This window comes from Ambystoma mexicanum, chromosome 9 (genome assembly GCF_040938575.1).
Source record: "Ambystoma mexicanum isolate Mex_15411 chromosome 9, UKY_AmexF1_1, whole genome shotgun sequence".
Classification (NCBI taxonomy): Eukaryota; Metazoa; Chordata; class Amphibia; order Caudata; family Ambystomatidae; genus Ambystoma; species Ambystoma mexicanum.
Genome location: NC_090931.1, coordinates 927,025,485 through 927,050,440, shown reverse-complemented (window position 1 = coordinate 927,050,440; position 24,956 = coordinate 927,025,485). Strand labels below are relative to the sequence as shown.

Sequence of the window (24,956 nt, the reverse complement as noted above, 5' to 3'; positions counted from 1 at the left end):
ACTGTTATATCTCCTGCAAACGTGTTGCCTCGCTCACAGCTCCCACTTCCCAAACTGAATGAGCAGATTCATTGCTTTTCTTGAGCTCATCCCCGCCCCTCTGGGCCCCTGCTTACCATGAGCAATTGCACCTGTGGGGAACATTTTATTTGGGACAGTGATTGGTTTGCTCAACTTCCCTTCTTTAGGACACCTGGTTATGGCCGCATGGGACCTCGGGGGAATATAGCCCAAGCTTTCAAAGAGCCTGTCGGCCATCTTAAATTGGAAATGCATGGTCTTCACTGTGCCAAGCATACAACACTCCCACTGCGTTTGACTGTACTGCTGCTCTGGCAACTACCACCGAACCAGTCAAAGCAGTTGTTAATTAAATGCAAGTCTCATGCTGCTCCAATGCCCTGTAGGCTGACCTGAAGATAGTGTTAGAATAGCACGCATCAGTTCAGCAAGATGAACCATGCCTTGGGGATTTCCTTAAAGGGGCCAGCATAACTTGGGCAGATATCCTGTGACATTCCTCTTCCTCATAGTTGGGGCATGGTAGGGTGGACTAGGGGATCTCTGATATATACCACCCCTAGAATCACACCATGCATGGTGGCACCCTGCCTCTGTGAATTTCGAAAAAGTGGGGCGCCAGAAGAGTAGGTTAACAGGGAAATGCCCTTACTCTATAAATATGATACCACGATATGTAGGGCAAATGCCAGCTGTGATTGTAATTTGGTTAAAACCAAACCATGTCTGATCTACAAAAACAAGCAAAGCACCTGTTTTTATGGATAAAAATACTGTGGTTGAGGGCAGAATGAGTTTATAAAGAAGCGACAACAGAGAACTGCTGTGGGTTTTGCCACTTGCAGAAAAACAATGCTGTGAGAGAGGACAGAACAGGATAGAGTTGAATTTTTAAATATCCCTTCCTCCTACCCAAATCTGTCCCTGTGTTGCGCTGGTGTATTGCCTACAAACAGGAGACAGGAAAAGAAAACAAACAAATGACTTCTAGTTGTTGTTAATAACATTCAGCCTTGTTGTAGTCATGCTCCTCAACCACTCTCTTCCACTATGTGCCTGTGTTGGAAGAGACAAATAGCCAGATTCACATCCGGTGATGTAGTGGTTGGGTGTGTACACATCCACTGGGATGTAAAATCTTTAATGATTGTGTAGCAACCACACACACCGAAGTTTAAGAAAAAAAAAAGAAAAGGACACAAACACGAATTATAAAAACTCACAAGTTGTGTTACAGACCAACATTGAGACGGTCCTCACTTCACTATACATTTCCCTAGATGTTATTCTTACTGTATCTGGTGGAATGAGGTAAAAAATTGCTCATATATAGAAAATTACATTTGTATCTATAGGTTGTAGCAATTACTGTCTACCGGTTTCAGCGACAGCATGTGTAATGTGGTCGCTTTCTTCAGGACAGTCTTATGGTATTCAACTATGAGGTAGGTCTAATTTAGTACATACCAAAGGTTGGATTTCAAGAAATGAAAGAAGGCAGGAGAGTTACTTTACCACCTCCTTAGTGTGTCTTAATGGCTGGGACAGACGGGTGACCCTGAGCGTTAGAGTTGAGTGAAAATGATTGTTTCATCTAGGGTCATGCGGCAAAATTCATGCGTTACATTTTGTCCTTGATGGTCAATTGGGGAGTCCTGACCTAGTTGTTTCAGGTGCTGGATTCTACGGTACGTTCCTTCTCGAGAGGACATCCGCCGTATCCGTCTGGTTAGCCGTTGTGCAGTTAGTTGCACCCTACCTCTGGCAGTCAGTGGACATTGTTAAACACTCTAACGCGACAGAACAAGGGCCCCAGGAGCACATGCAGGATTAGGGTCCTTGTTAAGACCTTAAATAAGGATTTATCAGGGGTAGCAAGTTAACCAGTTGCAACAATATACAAAAATGAAGGAGCCCTTCACCAGAGGGGCAGTTTAGGATTTTAAAATCATAAACGAAATGAGAAACCCCCCTGCATGCAACAACACACCAATACCTTCACAGAAATTATTCAACAACCTTGCAGATGATTTCAAAGACAAATTCAGTACCATCCAACGGATCATAAAATGCAGACCAAGCAACTACGTCATGCAACCTACCCAACCACCGGACGATCGCCAGAACAAACGCTGAAGCTTCCCACAAATATCAACAGAGACATTTGTCAAGCTGGTACGCAACAGCAACAAAGCTGACTCCCCCATGGATCCCTCCCCCCATGATATACAAAAATCGATCCTCACACAAGGAACCCCAATGGAATGCTACAGAAACTTTTTTCAACCAATCACTCTCAACAGGGAAACTACCAAAATCATTCAAATCTGCATACATCACGCCATTCCTCAAGGAAACATAGAGGACCCCTCCAACTACAGATCCATCTCAAACATCCCGTACTCAGGAAAACTGCTTGAATCATACATCTACAGAATAACACAAGAATTCAAAGAAGAACACCTGCCGCTGGATCAAGCTCAATTAGGCTTCAGACCAATGAGAGGAATTGAAAGCCACTGCTCTCAATCTGGGACAATCTGAAGACCAATGACAGATTCAGACAAAACACGGCTCTAATACTACTAAATCTCTCTGCAGGGTTTGACACAGTCAACCATGACATCCTTATTACGAGATTGGAAGAAACAGAAAGCACAGAACTATCCCTACTGTGGATCAAATCTTTCCTAACAGAACAGAAACTGTATGGATAAAACCTTTAAAAGCATTTCCGAGAACCCACCTATGCAGTACTGCAAGGATCCTCTTTATCCTCAGTGCTCTTTAACATATACCTGGCGCCACTAATCAAGCTCATTAAAAATCACAGCCTCACATGCTACAACTACGCTCATGACACACAGATAGGGCCTCATTACAGCTCAGGCGTTAAGGGTTAACGCCGTCCTTAACCCTTAACGCCTGATTCCGATTTTAACGGCTTCTTTTAGCAGCCGTTAAAATCCATGGCGCTAAACCGCCTTGGTGCTAATTACGCCACCGTAATTTACGGTGGCGTAATTAGCGCCTTCCCCACTCCCATTATGCCCTATGGGGCAAAAATGGGAATGGGGAAGGGTAAAATGGGAAATTGGGATTTACCGCCCCACTCACCTTGGAATGGGGCGGTAAATCCGCCATCCACCATGGTGTAAACATAGTTTACACCATGGTGGTAAAGTTGGCGTACTTACCGCCTGGGTCGTAATGACCCCCATAGTCTACAAATTACAAGATACACAGGAAGGAAAGACAACACTGGAAGACTGCCTGCAAAAACTCTACAGCTGGATGAACACCAACAACCTCAAACTCAACCCAGGCAAAACAGAAATAATGATTGTATCCAAAAGCGGTGAAAATAATCACTACATCCCATGACCGACGGAACTAGGAACAGCACTGACTGCATCAACGATAATAAAAAAGCCTGTGAGTCTTGATGGACAACAATCTACCACTTGAGCCACAAGTAAACACCATAATCCAGAAATGTTTCATACTCCTACAGACGGTAAAATAGATCCTATCATTCCTCTTTTTCACCCACAAAACACTCACCATCATCGCACTCATGTCCAGATTATACCACGCCAACAGCCCATACCTTGCGATGCCAGAATGACTACTAAAGAAACTTCAGCGCATCCAAAACACTGCAGCCAGACTCCTGCTTGAACTACCACGTAGAGAACACGTTACCCCAACACTGAAAATACACTGGCTACCAATAAAACAGCGAATAAAGTTCAAGACAATGGTTCTCATTACGACCCTGCCGGTCCGGACAGAATGGTGGTGCTAAATCCGCCACCACTGTTCTTTCCGGAGCGGCTGATTAAGAGTCCTGCAGGCGGGAGGTGTCACTCCTGCCAGGTCTGACCTGGAGGGTTTAACACCACCCGCCTGCAGGCGGACATGGAAACACTGGTTCTGTCATAGATGGAGCCGGTGTTTCCATGGTCCCCATCCCCATGGAGTCCTATTGGAGTCCTATTGGACTCCATGGGAATGGGGATTTACCGATTTCCGCCGCCGGAATTACCGGGTCACCGGGGTTGTAATGCCCCGGTGATTCCGGCAATCATGGAGGTGGAATGGTAATACGAGTCCGGCGGTAACCTGCCGGAATTTCCAGCACGGTTACCGCCGTACTCGTAATGAGGCCCAATGTGCATAACATACAGAACAATTCACGACCAAGGAGCAGAGTTCCTAAAAGAGAAAATAACCGTCTACCAGCCGACAAAAGCACTGAGATCAAGCAACAGCATTCGCTAAGATCCAAAACCATACAATAAAAGAAAACTTGGAGGATCAACATTCTCTCACCTGGCAGCAATAACAGAACGGGCTACCAAAAAACATACGCAACTCAGTGGATCATTTGGAATTCAGGAAACTACTCCCGCCCTGGCTTTTCAACCAATACCTGGCAACTCTCGCCCACTGCATTGCCATTTTCTGCTCAAATTTCCAGTGCTACGCTGACGACATTCAACTCATTTTCAGACTGCCCTCTGCCACCTCCTCTCCCTCTCTCATCTCTGATTGCCAAACTGCCATTCAAGATTGGTGTGCCGCCAATGATCTTTGTCTGAATGCCAGCAAGACGGAGATCCTCCTCATTGGCACACCTTCAGCATCCTTTCCCCTCACTCTCTGGCCGGCCTCTCTTGGCCCTCCTCCTACCCCCACCTGCGAGGCTAAGAACCTCGGGGTCATCTTTGACTCCACCCTTTCCTTCTCCGCCCACATCTCTGAGGTCTCTAAAAAGTCAAATTTCCGACTGCACCTCCTCAGAGGTATTCTGCCTTTCCTCTCCTTCCCCCGGAAGCTCATGGTATCTCAAGCTCTGGTTCTCTCTAGCTTGGACTATTGTAACAACCTCTATCTAAATCTACCTGCCTCTATTCTCCTCCCTCTCAACTAATCCAGAACAGGACTGCGAGACTTGTCCTTGGCCTCAAGTCCTGGGATCATATCTCTCCAGCTCTGAAATCTCTCCAGTGGCTCCTAGTGGATGCAAGGGTTACAATTAAAACCCTCTGCATTGTCCACAAGGCTTTCTGGGGCCTGGGTCCAAAATACCTTCAGCTATCCCTACGCAAATACCTCCCCTCTCGAGCTCTTCACTCCTCTACCTCCAACTCATTCAGGGTCAGTCGTTTTTCTAAGAAACGAGCTTGGCGTAGATCTCTGTCTTCGGCTGGGGCCTCCCTCTGGAACAGCCTCCCTGCCACTCTAAAACTTGAGGAGAACCATCTCCGGTCCGGAAGCACCTCAAGACTTTCCTCTTTTCTTCTGCCTTTACTCCCCCTCTCCCCTGCTGATCTGTTCTTTCTTTGCACCGTGCAACTGGCCACCCTCTGTCTTTTGGGCTCAGGTACCTGCTCATCCTGCCACTCTCCCGCACTGCCTCCGTGCCACCCCTTGCACTGGGGTCTGTATCTGTACCCATACAGCCCCCTCTTTTTCTTCCTGCACTTATCAGACCTACCCTGTCTGCTGCCTTAAACCTAGCACTTGCAAATTGCTGGCTGCATTACCACTGTTGCCTTTATTATTTATTTATTGTTATTTATCTGTTTCTCCTCTGCTATCGCACTTTCCACCTCTCCCCCCTTCCATGCACTTTTCCCCTCCCCCCTCTCCCTTGCACTTGCGCATTCTCAATGTCACTGGGCCTAGTAAGACCGCTGTTTTGTTCTCCCCTGTTCCCCTCCCTTGCCTTGTCGCGCTCTGAAACACTTGTGTACGAGCACAATAGAAATAAAATATCAAACAATCAATCAAATCTTAGCTCTTTGCCCCAGAACCAGAGGGAAACGACTAGGAAGTATGCACCCGATCAGAAGACAAGAATCCAAATGACCAGCCCAGGACCCTGACTTAATCTTACCTAACCGAGGGGGGATGGGAGGACACCCCAACAACCAATGCCCACATACAACCATTCCGCAGTGGAAACCTAGTTAGGTAAAAACCCCCAAGGGACATGCAGGACTGACCAGCACCCCAAACTGTAACATTGCTAATCCGGGACCAGGAAGGCGCTTGCCTCAGCCAGGTAGACATACCACTAGAGTAACACAGAGGAAAGCTGGGCGTGGCTTGGCAGCCATGGAATAGGCTGTGATCCCTGAGAGCTCCGAGATCCGGCGACCAGATCCGACAGAAAACGCATATTATTTCGGCTGACAGCAGCTCCAAAACTCATGGAATGGCGTGGGAATGCGCTGGGCAGAGTATGAGCGAGCTGGCTGAATGTTTGAAGTTATGGAACAGCAAGAAGGATACTTTGTATTTCAGAGCCAGCCGCGAGATGAACATTAAAATGACGGCGGCCGGAAACAAAGTTTCCGAGGGGCTCACACCTGTAAAGGAGTAGGTGGCACCAGTAGATGGCTGCAGTGGCAGATTGAAAGTACAATACATGGAATAACACATTGCTCAATGCGGGGGGCTGCGGCGAACGGGAGCCCTCTGGAAACACAGCCGAAGACCGCGATGAACTGAAGAGGTGCATCGAGAGCGAATGCATGCTAATTCCTTTCACGCGGCACAGAGAACCCCAACGATCCAACATAGCTGAGCCCTTCGGCGAGGGCGGACAGGAACAGGGACAAGGAATTTGTAATTACTCAGTACGGAATCGCCAAAGGTGAAAAGTGACGGCCGGGCCCCGTGGAACAAAGGGCCGCCTCAGCACATAAATAACTGGCGTAACCCGTGGAGCGGATCAGGAGCGCCCGAGACAGGTGTTGCACGTGGCGAGCACTGGCACAGGGTCCCAGGAAGACCAACCGACCCTATGGAGCCGTGACCAACATATAGACGGACTGCCGCTACATGGGACAGAGGTAGGCTGGCTGGCTGGCAAGTGCTCACGGACGCAAGAGTGAGCTGTGTGCAACGCAGTGTGTGAGCAGATCCTCCGCAAAAGTATGTCCTGAGACTACGACCTGGGGAGCCCAGGACGAAATGCAGGCAGATCACAGTTGTACATAAGTGACCCTGCGGTAACATAGAAAGAGCACACCCAAAATCCTCAAAATCTGTATGTGACTTGGCAAGAAAAATAAAAAAGTGTGCTAACAAGCGAGCGCTTTTGGGCTGATTGACCCAGGCGCTTGACAGTACTGGTACCTTGCTGAGGGATTGGTGACTTGCGAAACAACGGCAAGATAGCGGCATGGAGGGATTGGAAGGGACCCACAAGGATGTGAGAGGATACGGCGGGAGGAGCGGCTCAACAAAGTGCGATATAATGGCAGCAAAACAGGAAAAAGGGGTTGGAACCTGGATTGGCCCAGACGGTTGCTAGAGGACCATGACACAAGAAGCAAGAATTGAACAGGCCAAGCGCAGATGCCCCGGAGAAATTCCCTTTAGAGTGGACACAAAGCACTGGACTCCTTGGAGGCCTGAAACACTGTGGTAGTGGCAGGTAGGGCGAGCTGAATGGCCTGGAGAGATATGTCGACGGCGCATTGACAACTGTAGGCAGAGAAGAGAAGTGGGAGGATACAGTCCACTTAAAACGCAATTCTATGCGCCACAGCACGACGCAACCTGCATCGGAGGATGCTCCAGCGCCTGACGGACCTGGGAGTGCCACAACAACACTGAATAGCTGGAACCAGACACACAAGAAGGATTGCGCAATGTCAGTAAAAGGAGCGAGAGCCAAGAGTAAACAAACCACAATGGAGATCTTTTAAAAGGCACAGCGGACTCCCACAAGCCAGGCGCAGAGCGTGGTGGCGACCTCAGCAGACGGCGCCACAGAAGGAGATAACCATCATGTCCTGGCAGCCATAACAGAACTGAGCACTAAATGGGGTACAGCAATGGCGTACCTACGGACGGCCCTAGAGAACAAAATAGATGCTGTAGGAATTAAAATCACGCTGCTGCGACAAGATGTTAGGGCGCTGGCCGAAAGAACAAGCGGCCTGGAAAGCGCGGTGAAGATCAACACAGATGTCAGCGCCAACAATGCGAAAGAGGTCCATGTGTTAAAAAAGCAGGTTGCTAACCTCGAGAATCAAGTGGAAGAAGCGGAAGGAAGGGCGAGAAGGAACAACATACAGGTGGTCGGCCTGCTGGAGGGAGAAGAGGGCCAAGACCCAACCGACTATGTGGAGAACATGATCCTGCAGGAGATAGGGGCAGACAAGCTCTCACAAGGGTTCACTGTTGAGCGAGCGCATCGGGCCCTGATGAGGAAACCACGGCCCGGGGCCCCGCCGAGGCCGATAATTGCGAGGATTCTGAACTATAAAGACAGGGAGAAGATCCTGGAGTATTTTCGTAAGGGCGGAACGATAGAGAGAGCATCCACCAACATCACAGCGTACCCTGACTACACAATGCTGGTGCAGAGGCAGAGGCATAGCTACGTGGCTGTCAAGAGGAGGCTGCGCATGGCTGGTATCAAGTATATGCTTCTGTACCCGGCGAAACTAAAGGTTTTGCACAAAAGCAGAGCGCTTTTCTTCTACACCCCAGAGGAAGCGGCCTCATGGTTGGATTTGCAGGGCTGTACGGAGCAGGAGGCGGAGCAAGACCGTCAGGAGCACGACAAGTGAGGAGTCTGTGTCACGAACACTGAGGGGATAAGTGGGAGGGGGGTCCTGTCATGACGGAAAAGGAGACTTGATCGATATTTTGTAGCCTTTGGACCTATCGCCCCAGTTGGACTGGAATATAGTGAATAAAATGCATGAGTGAGCTGTGTAGCATTAACATTAAGCGTAGCAAAATGCGAAATAGGAGCAAAGGGATGGAAGCAACCTACCCCTGAGAATTAGTAGTTAAGTGGCCATTAGGGCAACTTCACTCTGCTGAGCCTCGAGTATAGGCTTTTGCCAGAAAGGGCTAGATGCGGGGGTGCCTGAGATCCAGGGATGGAGCTGGTCTATAGTTGGGGAGGTTCTTTGGAACGGTCAGGGAGGTGGGAGGGAGGGAGGGAGGCGGGAGAGCTTGTTGTCTATATAGTTCAGGGGAGTTTAAGTTGGAATATGAGCCTACATAGAGGAGGTGAGCGACTGAAATTGTGCTGCATGGGAGGGGGGAGGAGAGGGACTTTGTTATGCCATGGGGGATCTTAAAATAATTACCTGGAAAGTTGGGGGGCTTAATAGTTATCTGAAGAGGAATAAGGTGATGCTATACTTACGGAGACAGAAAATAGATATTGCTTTGCTACAAGAGACGCATCTGACGCGAGACAAGATGGAAATGATCAAGAGGAAATGGAAAGGAGCGATGGTGGGTTCTCCATATTTGGCTTATGCCAGGGGACTGATCATCTGGGTGGCTCCACACGTCCCGTTTCAGCTGTTGCAGACGCTGGTGGAGTCAGACGGGAGGATGGTTGTGGTGAAGGGATTGGTGGAAAATAGGGAAATAAGTGCAGTAAACACGTATGCCATGAACCAAAATACCGCGGCATATTTCAAAACGCTGTGTCACAATCTGAGCATGTGTGTAGGGGGTGCAGTGATTTGGGGAGGGGACTTTAATTGTGTATTAAACCCTAAGGTGGACAGGTCAGACGGGAAGCCGGACAGGCCTGCCACATCGGCCAAGGCGTTACAGACGCTGTTGAATAATTTTGGGCTAGCGGATGTATGGAGGGTGCACCATCCTCAAGGGAGGCAGTATTCGCATTACTCTGCCCCGCAGCAACTACACACGAGGCTGGACTATGTCTTCGCCACTCCAGAGATATAGACAGAAATCACGCAATTTGAATATAAAGCGAGGGTCCTCTCGGACCACTCGCCCTTGATCCTTTGTTGGCGATGTTGTCCCCCGAGGGCAAGAATTCCGACGTGGCGCCTCAGGACAGAGGCGCTCAGAGACCCCCTTTTTAGGGAGGACATGAGGGAAGAAATTGTTAGCTATTTTGAGATGAATACGGGTAGTGTAGATTCAGCAGGCACATTGTGGGAGGCCTTCCAAGTTGTGATGAGAGGAGTGGCCATAGCAAAATCTAAAGGATTACAGGGAGGGATCCTAGCTGAACTACAGGAAGCTGAAGGAGAATTGGAAAAGGCACGGAGAGGAGGAAACAATGCCAACCAAGACAGCGACTTAATACTAAAACTGCAGCAAAAGTGTGCAGGGCACTGGGAAAGATTGTGTAACCTTAATTACAAGAAGTATATAGAGCGGCAACATCCGGGAGGCGACAAACCAGGAAGGATTTTGGCATGGCTATATAAGAGCGAAACTCCTAGACCCCCGATTAGATTGATAGAAAGGGAAGACGGGAGGGTGGTGGACACCCAGGAGGGAGTGAATCAGGAGTTTGCAAAATATTATGGGCTGTTGTATGGAGATGACGGGGAGGATAATCGCGAGATTATAGAAGAAACATTGGAGGACATGGGATTGCCGCAGATTAGTGCAGAAGAGAGGGAGGAGATGGACGCACCGATTACATTAGATGAACTAGGAGAGGTGGTAAGGCAGTTGCCGACTAGTAAGACCCCGGGGGCTGATGGACTCCCAAGTGAGTTTTATAAAGCATTTAAAGATGAGGTGCTCCCCCCCGCTGTTAGACATGCTGAATGAGGCGCATGAGCGAGGCAGACTGCCAGAGTAACTCAGAGAATCGATTATAATACCGCTCCCCAAACTTAATAATCCAGGGCATAGCTGCAGTTCTTACATACCCCTGTCGATGTTGAATCAAGACAGTAAAATTCTGACTGCTATTTTGGAAAATAGACTGAGGAAAGTCGTAGGCAAACTGATACACCCGGATCAGACGGCTATGTCCCTAATAGAAACATATCTAATAATCTCAGAAGGCTCCACAGAGTCATTGAATACGGGAACGAAAGCGATGATGAACTGGCAATAGTGTCGGTTGGATGCAATAAAGGCCTTTGACGACCCTGGCTGGTTACGGAATGGGTCCGGGATACCTGCGGTGGGCCAAAATGTTATATAGTGAACCGCTGGCCAGGGTTAAAACAGGGTCATGGGTATCGGAAAGGTAGAAACTCTGCAGGGGAACCAGACAGGGCTGCCCATGGTCTCCTATTCTCTACATATTAGCTCTAGAACCCCTAGCGATCTATTTAAGGCAACAATATGACACGATAGGCATCCCCATGGGTGATGAACGACACCTGATATCATTGTACGCAGATGATATACTATTGTATTTACGGTACCCAGAGGAGAACCTCCAATATGTTTTAGAGGTGATGAGAAGATATGCAGGAATGTCTGGTATAGCGGTGAACCCTCAGAAGTCTAGCATGTTCCCACTAGGCTGGTATAAAGGGATCCCTCTAGAACATCTACCGGTGTTACAGGTACCGTGGGCTGCTAGTACATTTCGTTATCTAGGAATAGATATTTACCACACAGTGGAGGAAGAACACAAGCGCAATACGGAAGTAGCTATTACGAAAATTGAGAATTGCATGCGGTTCTGGGTAAAATTGCCCCTGGCAATGATGGGACGTAGCGCAATGTTGAAGATGGTGGTCCTGCCTAGGCTCCTGCACTACTTCGGGAATATCCTGTATCTGATACCAAAGAAGTTTTTTAGCAGATTGCCAAGTATGTTTCGGGACTTCTGTGGCATGGTACACAAAACCGAGTGGCCCTCTGGAAGCTACAGAACTCTTGCGAGAAGGGGGGTATAAAATTGCCTAATTATGAAGTCTATTATGTTGCGAGTCAGCTGCAATATGTGGCCAAATGGCTCTCAGAGCATGCGACCACCGAAACTAGGTTGTTCCAACGGGACTGTGTCCCATTTTACCTGAAAGAGATAATGTGGTTGCCCCAGGCTGTAATGGATGGGCACCCCAAGATGTTGGTGCTAGGATGGAAGATTTGGCGAAGGGCGTGCCAACTGATGGGGAACCCATGCCTGTGCTCCCCTCAGGTACCATTGGTTGCATTGGCAGGTGGAGAAGAGCAACTAAGGAGGATAATTAGAAAGCACTCGGAGCCGGCTGGGATAGTGACGTTGGGGATACCTGGCAAGAAGGGACCATAATAGACTTTGGGGTGCTGAGGGCAGAAACTAGGTTGCACACCGGTCAGTATATCACGTACCATAGACTGGTGCGGAAGCTTAAGAGAACGTGGTCTGAATTGGTGCTTGAGGAAGAACCAGATGTCAATATGGACATAATATATGATATAGCAGAAGGGGGACACTAGATATCTAGGATATACGAGATGATGATGTCCAGAGTGGGAAAGGAGCTGGTGCAACTGAGACTGGAATGGGAAGAAGAAGTGGGTAATCCGATGGAGGATGGGATGTGGGAACGAGTCCAGGGGTATCACAAGAAAGTGTCGAGAAACGCAAGACTTCAGCAGATGCAATTATATATTACACATAGGGTGTACTTGACACCCCAAAGGATAGCCAAGTTCAAGAATGCAGGACGGCAGGCATGCCCTAAGTGCGATGAAGAGAATGCGGGCATGGTACATATGTTCTGGTCATGCCCGGTTAGTGTGTGCTTTTGGGGGGAGGTTGCACGCAAACTAGAAGCAAAGGGTATTAGGATCGTGGTGGATACTGTGTGGCCCTGCCTGCTAGGGGGGGTTCCCTAGGCCACAAAAACTTAGGCATGTAAGCAAATTGAAAGATCTGGCATATGTTCTTGCAAAGCGGAGAATTGCAATGGGGTGGAAGGCATGCCACAAACCACAATTGGAGTTATGGTGGAAAGATCTGCAGAAATGGGCAGAGGCGGAAACCATGGTATGGCAAGAAGCTAGCAGCACTGGGGGGAGGAGGAAACCGAGACCCTGATGGCCTGGAGACTGCTCATAGCAGAACTATTTGGGTCAATTCAAGACCCTTTGGATGCCACGGAAAGGGAAACCCCACCACAAGATGCAGAAACTGAACATTAGCAGATGTAGGCTCGGAACAGGGGGTGGGTTAAAGGGAAGCAGTGAACACGGTTGAATAATGTATATGTGCAACGTCATTGTATCCACTGCAAGTTTGGTTTGTAATGTTTGTTAAATGTTCAATAAAAATGTTTAAAAAAGAAAAACACAGAGGAAAGCCGTGACTCCTTGACATGGCTGCCAATTAGGCGGACGGACTGCAGTACCAGGCACACAGGAAACACAGACAAAGAGGTCAGAAAAAAGAGCGAACATAACTTCAATATCTCAATTTTCCACATCCACTTACGATACACAAACTCACACAACCACATCTCTGCACAGCAATGTGCACGCACTTCACCACACTGCAACAACAGACCAACAACATCCCACCCTGGCACAACAGCACATTGGAAGCCACACCGACCAGAAAACCACACTCAAGCTCAGCGAATGGTGCAAACCAAACTGAAGTTGCCACAAGACATCACAACTCTCACTTTCCTATTCCCACTACCCCCTACTAATCACCCACTCCCACACCCTCCTTATCAGATCCGCCAGAGAGCCTGGGGACCACTCTGGTGGTGACGGTGCGCAGTACAAATACCTTTAAAATTAATATCACAGGCCATGTTCAAACTGCCAGCACAGGTTATACACACTGAAATGACAAAAGCATGTGAGAGTGATGGCTTAAAAAATACCTGGTCATAGTTACATTTCTCGTTTTAATGTGGATAACTTGGGTGTTGGTTGGTGTGCAGGGGTATGCTTCAGTTCTTTGAGTGATCATTTTTTTGTGCTCATGTTTTAAAGTTTTTTTTTTTTTTACTTCTTTTTATTGGTTTTACAACATGTATAACAATTCCCCCCCCCCCTCCTGCCTCCCCCCGGGTGCAGTTGAGGGTTTCTCCAGCTCTTCTGAGTATGAGTCCACGGATTCATTCCATGTCCAGCAGTTTGAGGTGCTGGGGGCACCACTGTGCTCGAAAGTCCTCATTCAAAAATATCTTACCCTCTCCCCAGTCCATTCCAAAGTTTTGTATGTTGTTGTTCATGGCATAGGTGGCCCATTCCAGGGCTACTGTCTCCCACACTTTACGTAGACAGTCTTGTACAGTGGGAATATTGGTGCTCTTCCATCTCTGGCCTATGGTGGTCATTGCCGCTAAGGTTAAGACAACTCTTGCTTTCTCTCTGCGCTTGGGCTCTGTTGCCTCACCCTGTTCCTTAAAGGCTAATAGGATGCATTCCGGGGGCCTTTCCCCTTCCGTCCCAAATTACTGATTCAAAGCGTGCCGTATTTCCTGCCCGAAGGGCTCTATCTTGGGGCATTTCCACCATATGCGCTCCGCTGTGCCCCTGCCTGCGCAGCCCCTCCAGCACTCTGCTGATGTTGTGTTCGGGTACATGCTGTGCAGCCGGCCCGCGTGTAGTGCCACCCGTACAGGATTTTATACCAGGCTTCCTGTAGTTGCAACGCTCTCGCTAATTTCGGTATTTTCCCCCATAGTTTACCCCATGCTTCCCTCGTGATCTCTTGTCGTAATATTTGCTCCCAGCGTTACATTTATGCCCATGGCGTTCTAGGAGTGGCGTCTTCTAGTATTTTATAAAGGTTGGATATCGGCCCTTTCAATCCATCGTTCGTCAATATGAATTTCTCGAATGTTGTTACTTTTCTGGGTGCTGCTTTTCTAGTGTCCGGACTCATTACCCAGTGCCTCTGTTGCTCATATCTCAGCCTCTCCCTCTCTCCCACCCTAAAGTCTCGTTTACACTCCTCGAAGGAGTGGACTTCCTCCCCTTGGAAGAGGTCCCTGATGACCCTGAACCCTCCCTCCTTCCCCTGCCTGAACGCTCCCTTTTCCATTCCCGGTGTGAAGTCACCATTCTGAAATATTGGAGTGAATGGGGATGGGAAGGTTGTGATCCCCTTCGTTTTAAACACCCTGTCCCATGTGTCTGCTACTAGTGTCTTAACGGTCCTATCGTAGAGATGTGCTGCCCTGTGCTGCCTCGGGAGCCAAAGTACTTTTCTGAGGTCATGCTGTGCCACTGCCCAGTCCATGGCCACTCCTCCCTGAAACCATTCTCTAATCACTCTTAATTGTGTCACTTCATAGTATATTTGGATGTCTGGGAGGGCCAAACCTCCCTCCCTCTTAGGAGCCATGAGTAGTGTCTATTTAATGTAGGCTTCTTTCCTTCCCAAATTAACTAATTTATCATCTTCCTCAGTTCCCTGAAGAGGCTTGCTGGGAGTGCTTGTGGGATTGCCTGGAACAAGTATAGGAGTTGGGGGAGAACTACCATTTTCACAGTCGCTATCCTTCCTATCCATGATATTCTCAGATTCCTCCATCTCTGGAACTCCCTATTGATTTCCTTCAACAGTGGAGGATAGTTCGCAGCATACCATCCCGCTAGATTCGGGGTGAGGTGGATGCCCAAGTATATAATCTCCCTTGATGACCAGACAAACGGAGCCGACTCTTTCAGGGCCTCCCCATCTTGCCTTGCTTGTGAGAGGTTCATTAGTGAGAGGTTCATTAGCTCCGGCTTAGTAATGTTTATACGTAGGCCCGACACCTCCCCAAAACCGTCTAACAATGTCCTCACCGCCCTGATGGATTCTTGGGGTTTCGTTATTGATAGCATCATGTCGTCCGCGAAGGCTGCGACTTTATGTTCTTGCCCCCGAAGGGTATTCCCCATTTCTCGTACTGCCTGAAGGAAGGGTTCTAGATATATTGCGTATAGCAATGGGGAAAGCGGGCACCCCTGTTTTGTTCCCCTACCCAATTGCACAGGGTGCAACATTTCCCCGTTCACTGACAGGCGCATCAGTGAGTCACGGTAGTTTGCTTGCACCATTCTGAGGTAATCTCCCCCTAGGCCCATTGCTTCCATGTCTCGAAATAGGAAGGACCTCTCCACCCAGTCAAATGCTTTTTCTGCATCTAACGCCAGTAGGACCGCAGGGGTGTTTGTTTTCTTTACCTTTTCTACCAAGTGTGCCACCCTCCGGATGTTATCCGCTGCCTGCCTTCCCCATACGAATCCTGCTTGGTCCAGATGTATTAGTTCGGGGAGATGTCCTTCCAACCTGTTTGCCAATATTTTTGTATATATTTTTGCATCAACATTTATGAGGGTGATGTGCCTATATGATGTACATTCTGTAGGATCTTTATGGGGTTTCGGGATCAGAGTCACCTTTGCTTCTTCCATTGTGGGGGTGATGCGGCCTGATTCTTTAAATGAGTTAAAGAGCTGTGTCATATATGGGACGAGCATGGTGGCATATGCTTTGTAAAAGGCCGCTGTGTTGCCACCCAGCCCCAGCACATTATTTGAGGGCAGTTTCGTCATTACCCTCCTCACCTCATCCTCCATTATGGGTTGGTTCAGGGCTTCTTGGGCCTTCCTACCTATTCGGGGTAGTTTGAGCTTCTCAAAGAAGCGATCTTGTCCTTGGCTCTGGGGGTTTTGAGACACATAAAGTTCAGCGTAGAATCCCACCATGCGTTCCTGTATGTGTTCAAGACATGTGAGGAACCCTCCCTTACCATCCTTCAAGGCTGTGATAGTATTTTTTCGCCCCCGCACCCCTCAGTAGCCGCGCCAGTAGCACATCCGCCTTGTTAGCCTTCGCGTAGTACAGCTGCCTGACAAAGAGGAGTGCTCCCTCCACGTGTTTTGTGCGCAGGATCCCAAATTGCCCTATCACTTGTCTATAAGCCCTTTGTTTCTGCTGCTGATCTCCTTGCTGTCTCCACTTCATCTTCCAGTTGGTTCTCGAGTGCCTTCATCTGTTTGTCTCTACTGGCCTTAGCGGCAATAAATTCCCCCCTAATTGTAGCCTTAAACGCATCCCATCGGGTGCTTTCCCTCGTTTTTGTAGCTTTATTTAGTGCAAAACATTATTTAATTTTCACCTCAATATGCTCTCTTATCACCGGGTCTCTTAGTAGTGCCCCCCGGCATTTCCACCCCCAAATCTTATGCTTCTGTCTCTGAAGCTCTGGAGACCAGTTTTTGGTTGGCTATTCCCAGGGGTCCTGCATCCACTTCTCTCACCTTGCCTAGAAGTGACCCGGATATCCAGATATAGTCGATTCTGGATTGTGTGCCGTGCACACTCGATAAGAAGGTGTACCCCTCCTCTTCTCCCCTCAACCCCCGCCACACTTCTCACAACCCAGCTCGTTCCATTCTTCCATGCAGTTCCGCTGAGGCCACGCGCCCCCCACCTCTCTGGTCCTTCCTCCCCGATCTGTCTTTGCCCCTCTGCCATGGCAAGTTAAAATCTCCCATTAGGATTATGTGTCCTCTCGCGAAATCCTGTAGTTTTCCCATGAATCCCCTTAAGAATGTGTCTTGCCCCACATTTGGTGCGTGGACTGATGCAATTGCATATTTGGCCTCCTCCATGTACCCTCCCCTCACCATTCAATATCTACCGCCCTTGTCCCTGCAGATGTCCTCCACCCGAAATTCCATTGTATTTTTAAACGCAAATGCCACCACACCTTTCTTCGTGCCACTTGAGACGTGGAGTATTTGGTCAAAGCCTCTCATTTTTAGCCTACCTGGTCCTTCACCATTAGGTGTGTCTCCTGTAATCCCAGGACATCTATGCCCTCTCTTCGGGTGAGCCTCTAGTTTTTTCCTCTTCACGGGAGTGTTGAGTCCCCTGACGTTGTGTCGCCCATTTGAATGTTTAGTCCGGTGCATCTTCTGCCTCTAAAGGTTCCCCCTCTCCTCAAGTTTTGCCCCTCTGTTTGGGACCTCTTCCTGGCCTTCCCAGTGGCTTCCGTTTCCTCTGCTCCCTGTTCGCCTCTTTCCCCCCACCCCCCATTGTCAGCGCTTCCGTCAGTTTTCCCCCATTTGATACACCTTATCCCCTCCCTGCACCACCCCCCTAACCCCTCTTGGAAGAACTTGCCCTTCCTGTTCCTTCTCTTCACCTTCCTCGGACACAGGATCCCCATACACAATGGTTGGTGTAGAAACCTTTCTGTCTGAGCTATCTGGTAAAATGAGTGATTTAAAGAACACCACAGTACGAGCTACAGGGTATGGGAAGAGTCCCATTGACATTATTGGATATACATGGGTACAACTAAAGTTCCGTGACAGAACGACCTACTGCAAGCTTTTCATAGCGAATAAAGGTTCATCCATAGTAGGCTGGGAAGAACAAGCCGCTCTTTGTGTGAGAATCCATCCCGGCGAGGAGAACCCCATAATGGCTGTTCTGAGCGACGTGAAAAACACCAAAGATACCCAGGCAATATAGTTTCCCAAAGTGTTCTCTAAAAAAATTGGACTCCTGGAGGGGTTTCAGCATAAGATCATTCTCAAGAAAGGGGCCATTCCTGTAGCCCACAGAGTCCGTGGAGTCCCCATAGGAACAAAAGAAGCACTCAATAAAGAACTAATGCGCTTATGTGAGCAGGACATTATACAACCCATTGAAAGCTCAGAATGGCTTGCTCCCATAGTGCTTGTGAAGAAACCGGATAACTCCATAAGAATGTGCGTTGACCTGAGAGACTTAAACAAAAACATATGGATTGACAGGCACCCCCTCCCAAACATATCTGAGCTGTTAACGACCATGAAGCCAGCGAAGTACTTCAGTACCCTAGATCTTTCATCTGCATATCACCAAATAGACCTGGAAGAGGGTTCCAGAAGCCTCACCTCATTTGTGACTCCCCTAGGAGCATTCAGATTTTAGAGAATGCCTTTTGGTCTCGCATCTGCCGCTGTGTGTTCCAAAGACTAATGTCACACCTGTTTGGGGGTTTGGAAGGAGTACATTGTTTCCAAGACGATATCCTCATATCGGCTGTATCAGAACAAGAACACGATGCAATACTTACCAGCGTATTAAGAGTGATTGAGAAAAGTGGCCTCACCTTAAAATTAGAAAAATGCAACATCAAATGCAACAAAGTGTCCTACCTTGGCCGCTCCATAGACTCCAATGGCATCAGTCCCAAGAAGGAACTAATAGATAACATCCTAAGCATTGCTGAACCGATAAACAAAGACCAATTGAGAAGCTTTCTTGGAATGACTGAGTACTATTCAAAATTTGTAGGTAACTATGCCGACAAGACCAAGATCATGAGGAGTATCATGAAGAAGATGAACAAGTTCGACTGGTCCGAAAAATGCAAAACAGAATTTGAGGAAATAAAACACAACATCAATCAAGCACCCGCCTTAGGTATGTTTGACTGTAAGGCAAAAACAATCATATCGGTGGATGCCAGTAAGATCGGTCTAGGTGGGGTCCTGGAGCAAATCCATAGCAAGGGCAAAGTAACGATTGCTTTTGCATCCAGGGTACTAAAGGGAGCAGAATTAAATTATTCCACGATTGAGAGAGAAGCACTGGGAGTAAGGTGGATCCTGCAGCATTTTCGGAATCTAATTTGGGGTTTACCCATTACACTCAGAACAGACCACAAACCACTTGTACACATTCTTCAGTCAAAGACACCGCATCTCATATCCCCGAGAATAAGACGGTGGATCCTCGATATTATGCAATACAACATCAACATATGTTACACTCCAGGGACACAAAATAGAGTGGCTGACTGCTTCTCCAGGCTATCGACCAATCAAGACACTGAACCTGAAGATTCAGACCAAGACATAATAGCAACCATAAACCCAGCCATTCCCATCGATGAGTGTAAAAGCAAAACAAACAGTGATCCTGAGCAAAGAGAAATTAGGAAAGCAATAGCACACGATTGGACAACGCCATCCCAAAGTCTTACAGACTTCATTCCCATCAGGCAAGAAATATACATGGACAAAGAACACATCTACAGAGGTGACAGATTAATCCCACCAATACAGCTCAGAAAAAAGTTGCTAGATCTGGCACATGAAGGGCACCTGGGGAGAAGCCTAACCAAGAACAGATTAAGGTGCAACTATTGGTGGCCGAACATGTGGAGGGAAGCAGAGGAGTTAGTCAAAAACTGCTCCGCCTGTTCCTCAAGCGACAAGTCCAAAACCACAAGGAAAACACCATTACAGCCAATTGAAAGCCCAAAGAATGTATGGTCTAAAGTGGCCATAGACATCATGGGGCCATTCGAAAATCTAGAAGCGGTCAAAATCTATATTATAGTCTTAGTAGACTATACATCTAAATGGACAGAGTGGGGTGTAGCAGAGACAAACGTAACCACAAAGAAAATCACTGAATTTCTAATGGACATATTCAATAGGGAAGGTGATCCCAAAGAACTAGTCTCAGACAATGGGTCACAGTTCCTGTCACTAGAATTCCAGGAGTTCCTCAAAAACAAAGCTATCCACCACATCACCACCTCCTTGTACCATCCAATCTCCAATGGCCTCGTAGAGAGAATGAACAGGCTAGTGAAAAGTGTGATTCAATTAGCCATCGTCAACACACTTCCGTGGAAAGAGACGCTCAAGGAGGCCTTATGCGCATACAGGACAACTCCACACTCCACCACCAGTATTGAACCATTCACAATGATGAGAGGCAGAGTTGCCTACAATCGACTGAGACCAGCCTGGATCTTTATGGACAATGGAGAGGTGAGATTGGACATGGATCACGTTCAGGATCGTGTAAGAGAGAAACAGAACAAATACAAAACATACTACGACTCAAAAAACAAAGTAAGAAAGATGGCAATTCAAGAAGGAGATTTGGTATGTGTTAAAGAACCCAAGAAGATCCTCAAGGGAGAATCCCGCTTTAGATCCCCGCAAAGGGTAATGAGATGCTTTGGCAAATCTGTACTGTTGGAGGATGGAAAGAAGTGGTCCGGCGATGACCTAGTGAAAATAGAGAGAGACCACAAAAAGCCCAGTACAAGTAAGGACATACTAACGAGAGAGGTTATCCAGCCAGAAGACACACATCAACAAGACTGTGATGAGTACAGTGACGTGACCTCTGAACCTACAGTCAGCCTCTCTAAGAGGAACCAGAGAATCATCCGAAATTATAACGATGACTACGTTTATTACTGATGCACCAAGCACTGCAGTCTACTGCCAAGAAGAAACCTCCTACGAGGAAATCTTACAGTTATATTCCTGATGAGAAAGTGTTACTGTTATATTTCATTGTCCTCCTTTCCCTTTTTTCCCCTTCCTTCCTTCCCCTTCTTTCTTCCTTGTAAGGGAGATGTTATAATATGCACACACTGACCTTACGTCAGTGTGGAATGTTTGGAATTGAACGCTCTCACTCAGAGTGTTCAATCGATTTCACATCATAGCAGCCCACCCACCGGGGGCCTTTCATTAAAGCTCATACAAAGCTTCCCTGGGTCGTCTCCTCATTACTTCAATTCGTCCAGTATTGATGATGAATAAAATGGACCGTGCTCTGCTAGAGCTCCAGTTAAAACCAGAAGAGCTATACCAGACCTTTCAACGTATTGTGGAGAACGTCAACGTAATCATTTCCACATACGGAGAGGGAGAGTGTGGCCCCATGGGCAACATCATGATTGATCCAGTCCTTGGTACCGTTGGCTTTGGTTCTGGTCTGCATGTATGGGCTTTCACCTTGAAGCAGTTTGCTAAGATGTATGTTACAAAGTTTTCGGCTAAGGATGAAGCCCAACTGGATTTCTCACAATCTTTCTCCGGTCCGCTCACACTCCTGGTTGTGGTCGCCGCTGCCTCGCAGCTCGTTGACGAGGTTCGCTGCTTCCGCTGCTCCTTCTCTCCTCTCACCTGGGGTTCGCAGTGCAGGCGTCCCTCGTCTCCCAAGGGCGCCGTCCCACTTCAGCTCTTCTCTAGGAGAGGGGACTCGCTCGGCTCCACTTCCCGTTGGAGCTCGGGCTGCTGTTTTCCTCGACCTCCGAGCTCAGTACCTCAGACGCCCGTTGTTGGGCGGGTTTTCCTATACTCTGCTTCTACGCCCGGGGCCGCTGAGGTCCGCTGGCAAGCTCTTGTGCCCAGGTTGCGGCGCTCTCTTGTTTCCCCCTTCAGCCTCTCCGTCTGCAGTTTAACCGTGCTGTGGGGGCTCCCCTTATGTCTTTCCCGGTTCGCTGGTGGGGTAGTGGGCACCTTTTCCAGCCGTGGTCCGGGGAGCGCCGTCGGCATGTCTACTCTGTGCCGGCGGCTATCTTGGAATGCGTTTTCACGTTTTCGAATATTTTCATTTAAAAAACTCAAGTCAATTAAAAATGAGTAGTTGAATTGGATTTTTAATAAACCTGAATGATATATTAGCTTTTAACATAGATCCTGTTTATTTTATTGTGTGCTTCATGAATAGCCTGTGAGCTTTTAAACGGCCTCACCACTGCTTGAATCCCCTGTTTGTATAATCTTGGCCCTCTCTCCTTTCAATCTGTACCCATTCCCTTTTCGGCAGTAGACCATTGTCTGCTTCCCCGAGGTAACGAGGAATAGGCAAACCTTTAGCGGGACCGCTGCACTTTGAGACCACTATCATAGTTATTTTGTGTAATATACAGATTTCTAACATAACATATTAAACGAGAGCATCATTGCTGTATATTATGATGCAGTAAATCATTAATGAAATTGTAATGACCAATTTAAATAAATTACACTACTTCTGTTACCCATAAGGGTAGTATTTGAGGACATTGAATGTGTGAAGCGTCCCTGTTGAATATTCTTTTATGTATCCAAACATACAGGGGCTTTACAACATGGGTTGGGATTGCTTTACAAACACTGTTACATTTTGGAAGATGACGAGACTGAACTCAACAGAGAAAATGGAGCAACACTGCATTGTATTCAGCTAAAGAGTGTTTTCCTGTGAAACTGGAAGACAGCTTCTTGGAGGGCTGAATGGGGGCACAGAATAGAATCTACTGATGGCAAAAGGCAACATATGAGGATCGACAGACATTCTGAGGACGGTCCAGTTCAGGGACTTGGTAAACCAGCCAATGTTCCAAGGGTATCATGGCACAGTGTAGAGGGGTTGAGAACAGACGTGAGGGGGTATCGTTTAAATGTTTGGTAAACTCTTTACAATGCTGTAAAATATTTAAAGATGTCTTAACAGATTATTCTGTTGATTACATTTTTCAAAGAGGTGTGAAGCATGTAGTATATTTGACTTATTAATATTGTTCAATTATTTGTTATAGGTGGATTTTCAATCCGGCAGTATTTCACATGGCTTGGCATGTTGTCATGTATAATGATTTTTAAACGCTCCTGACAATACAGAAAGAGAAGTGTATGTTCATTTGTGGTGTGTTTCTTTAGGTACAACAAACTCCTTTCTCCCGGCACTCTTCTATGCCATGTAGCAATAGTCTTCCTGTGAACTGCACAACTGGGCAAAGTAAGGTGGCTGCATGGTTACAGGACTCTGGTGAAATGGACAAATGTGCAGAAGGTCAGTCTTCCAAGTTATGCTCCATTTTAACACCCATTGCTAATACCAATCTTTTTCTCTGCAATGAATTTGGGATAGAAGTGGTCAAATGTTTCCATTTCACATTCGTAATTTTTTCAGTATAAATGGCCCATTACATTAATATAACTGCAGACCATGTACTGAATCTACCTGTGTATGTGCTGCATTTTAGGTATTATACAATGGCATTTTGGATCACCTATTGGGATGTGCGGTGCATGTTTCGACTGGGATAGAGACCATGTTAATTTGATTGTACATGCAGGGGTATGCAAAATGTGATTACCTTGTTACCTAATGTGTGCTGCTTGTTCGCGCCATCAGTTGTAGCAAAAATGAGTGGGCCACCTCTGAAAATGTTTTTGTTTGCCGTGTACCTGGGGAGATCATCACAGGTGGTTGGTGATTAGGGGAAGTCGCATCAAATGTACTGGAAGGGACCTGAGTGGAGGTGGCCACTTTGATGCTAAACCAAAGGCACGGTGGGGATGCTTACATAGAGCAGCAGTACTGCAGTTGATCTTGGTGGCATGCACCTGTTTGGATGGTGTACAGCTGGATAATGTAACATTTAAATATTCATATGCAATGTTATGGCTTGCTCTTGGTATTGTTAAAAAGTCACTCGACTCAGAAAAGGGTGGGACTGGCAGAAAGGTTCTTTGTGTGGATCGCCTCTTTGTATAATGGTCCCTCTGCTACGGTGACGGTTAACGGGATGGTCTCTGCTCCCTTCCCCCTCTCCAGGGGGACGCGCCAAGGCTGCCCTATCTCCCCCCTCCTATATGCCCTCGCAATCGAGCCCCTCGTCATAGCTATAAGACAGCACCAGATGATCACAGGGATCTGATGTGGAGATCTTGAGTACAAACTCTCACTCTTTGCAGATGATATCCACGCCTACCTAACCAACTTAAACATCTCTCTCCCGCGGCTCCTAGACCTGATATGCACATTTGGGGTCTTTTCTGGGTTGAAAATTAACCCGTCTAAATCGTGCCTCATGCCAATGGGAAAGGGGGACAGAGACATTGAGGATATAGAAACAACGAGGGGTATTAGAATAGAGTGCACGACAACCCCGTATCATGGGATCCTCCTCCCAAGGAACCTGGGAAACCTCTTTGAACTGAGCTTTCCCCCATCATCTCCAAGATAAGATCGGACCTCCAACGGTGGGCTCCCCTGACTCTCATGGTTCGGGCGCATGTTATCCATAAAAATGAACATTCTTCCCTGGCTACTCTCTCTTCACCTCTCTCCCGACGATCTTACCAGAAGCATTCTTCAAATCCCTACACTCCATGACACAAAGATTTATCTGGAATGATACGAGACCAAGAATTAAATACATAACCTTGACTCTCCCGAGGTCTCTGGCAGGGTTTGGTCTCCCTGATTTGCGGCTATACTACAAAGCGGCCCAGTTTAGGGTAATGCTGGAACACATGAGAGATGAAATGCAAACCTACTGGACCTACATAGAAGACACACATACACACCCCAGGAAAGTAAGGGATCTTCTGTGGACCTCGTCCAGAGATCTTCCCGACTCTGTTAGAAGCCACCCGACACTGTCGGTCCTGTGGGTCCTGTGGAAGCA

At 47.6% G+C, this 24,956-nt stretch overlaps 1 protein-coding gene across 3 annotated transcripts in view; it reads left to right on the top strand.

Annotated features, from left to right (window-relative positions):
- The window catches only part of OSBPL6 (oxysterol binding protein like 6), a 3,803,429-nt gene that overhangs the window by 1,255,991 nt on the left and 2,522,482 nt on the right, over nt 1-24,956 (top strand). For all 3 annotated transcript variants that reach the window (XM_069616111.1, XM_069616109.1, XM_069616110.1), the window contains exon 7: nt 23,200-23,332. In XM_069616111.1, the coding sequence (XP_069472212.1) occupies nt 23,200-23,332 (133 nt within the window). The remainder of the gene's footprint in view (nt 1-23,199; nt 23,333-24,956) is intronic.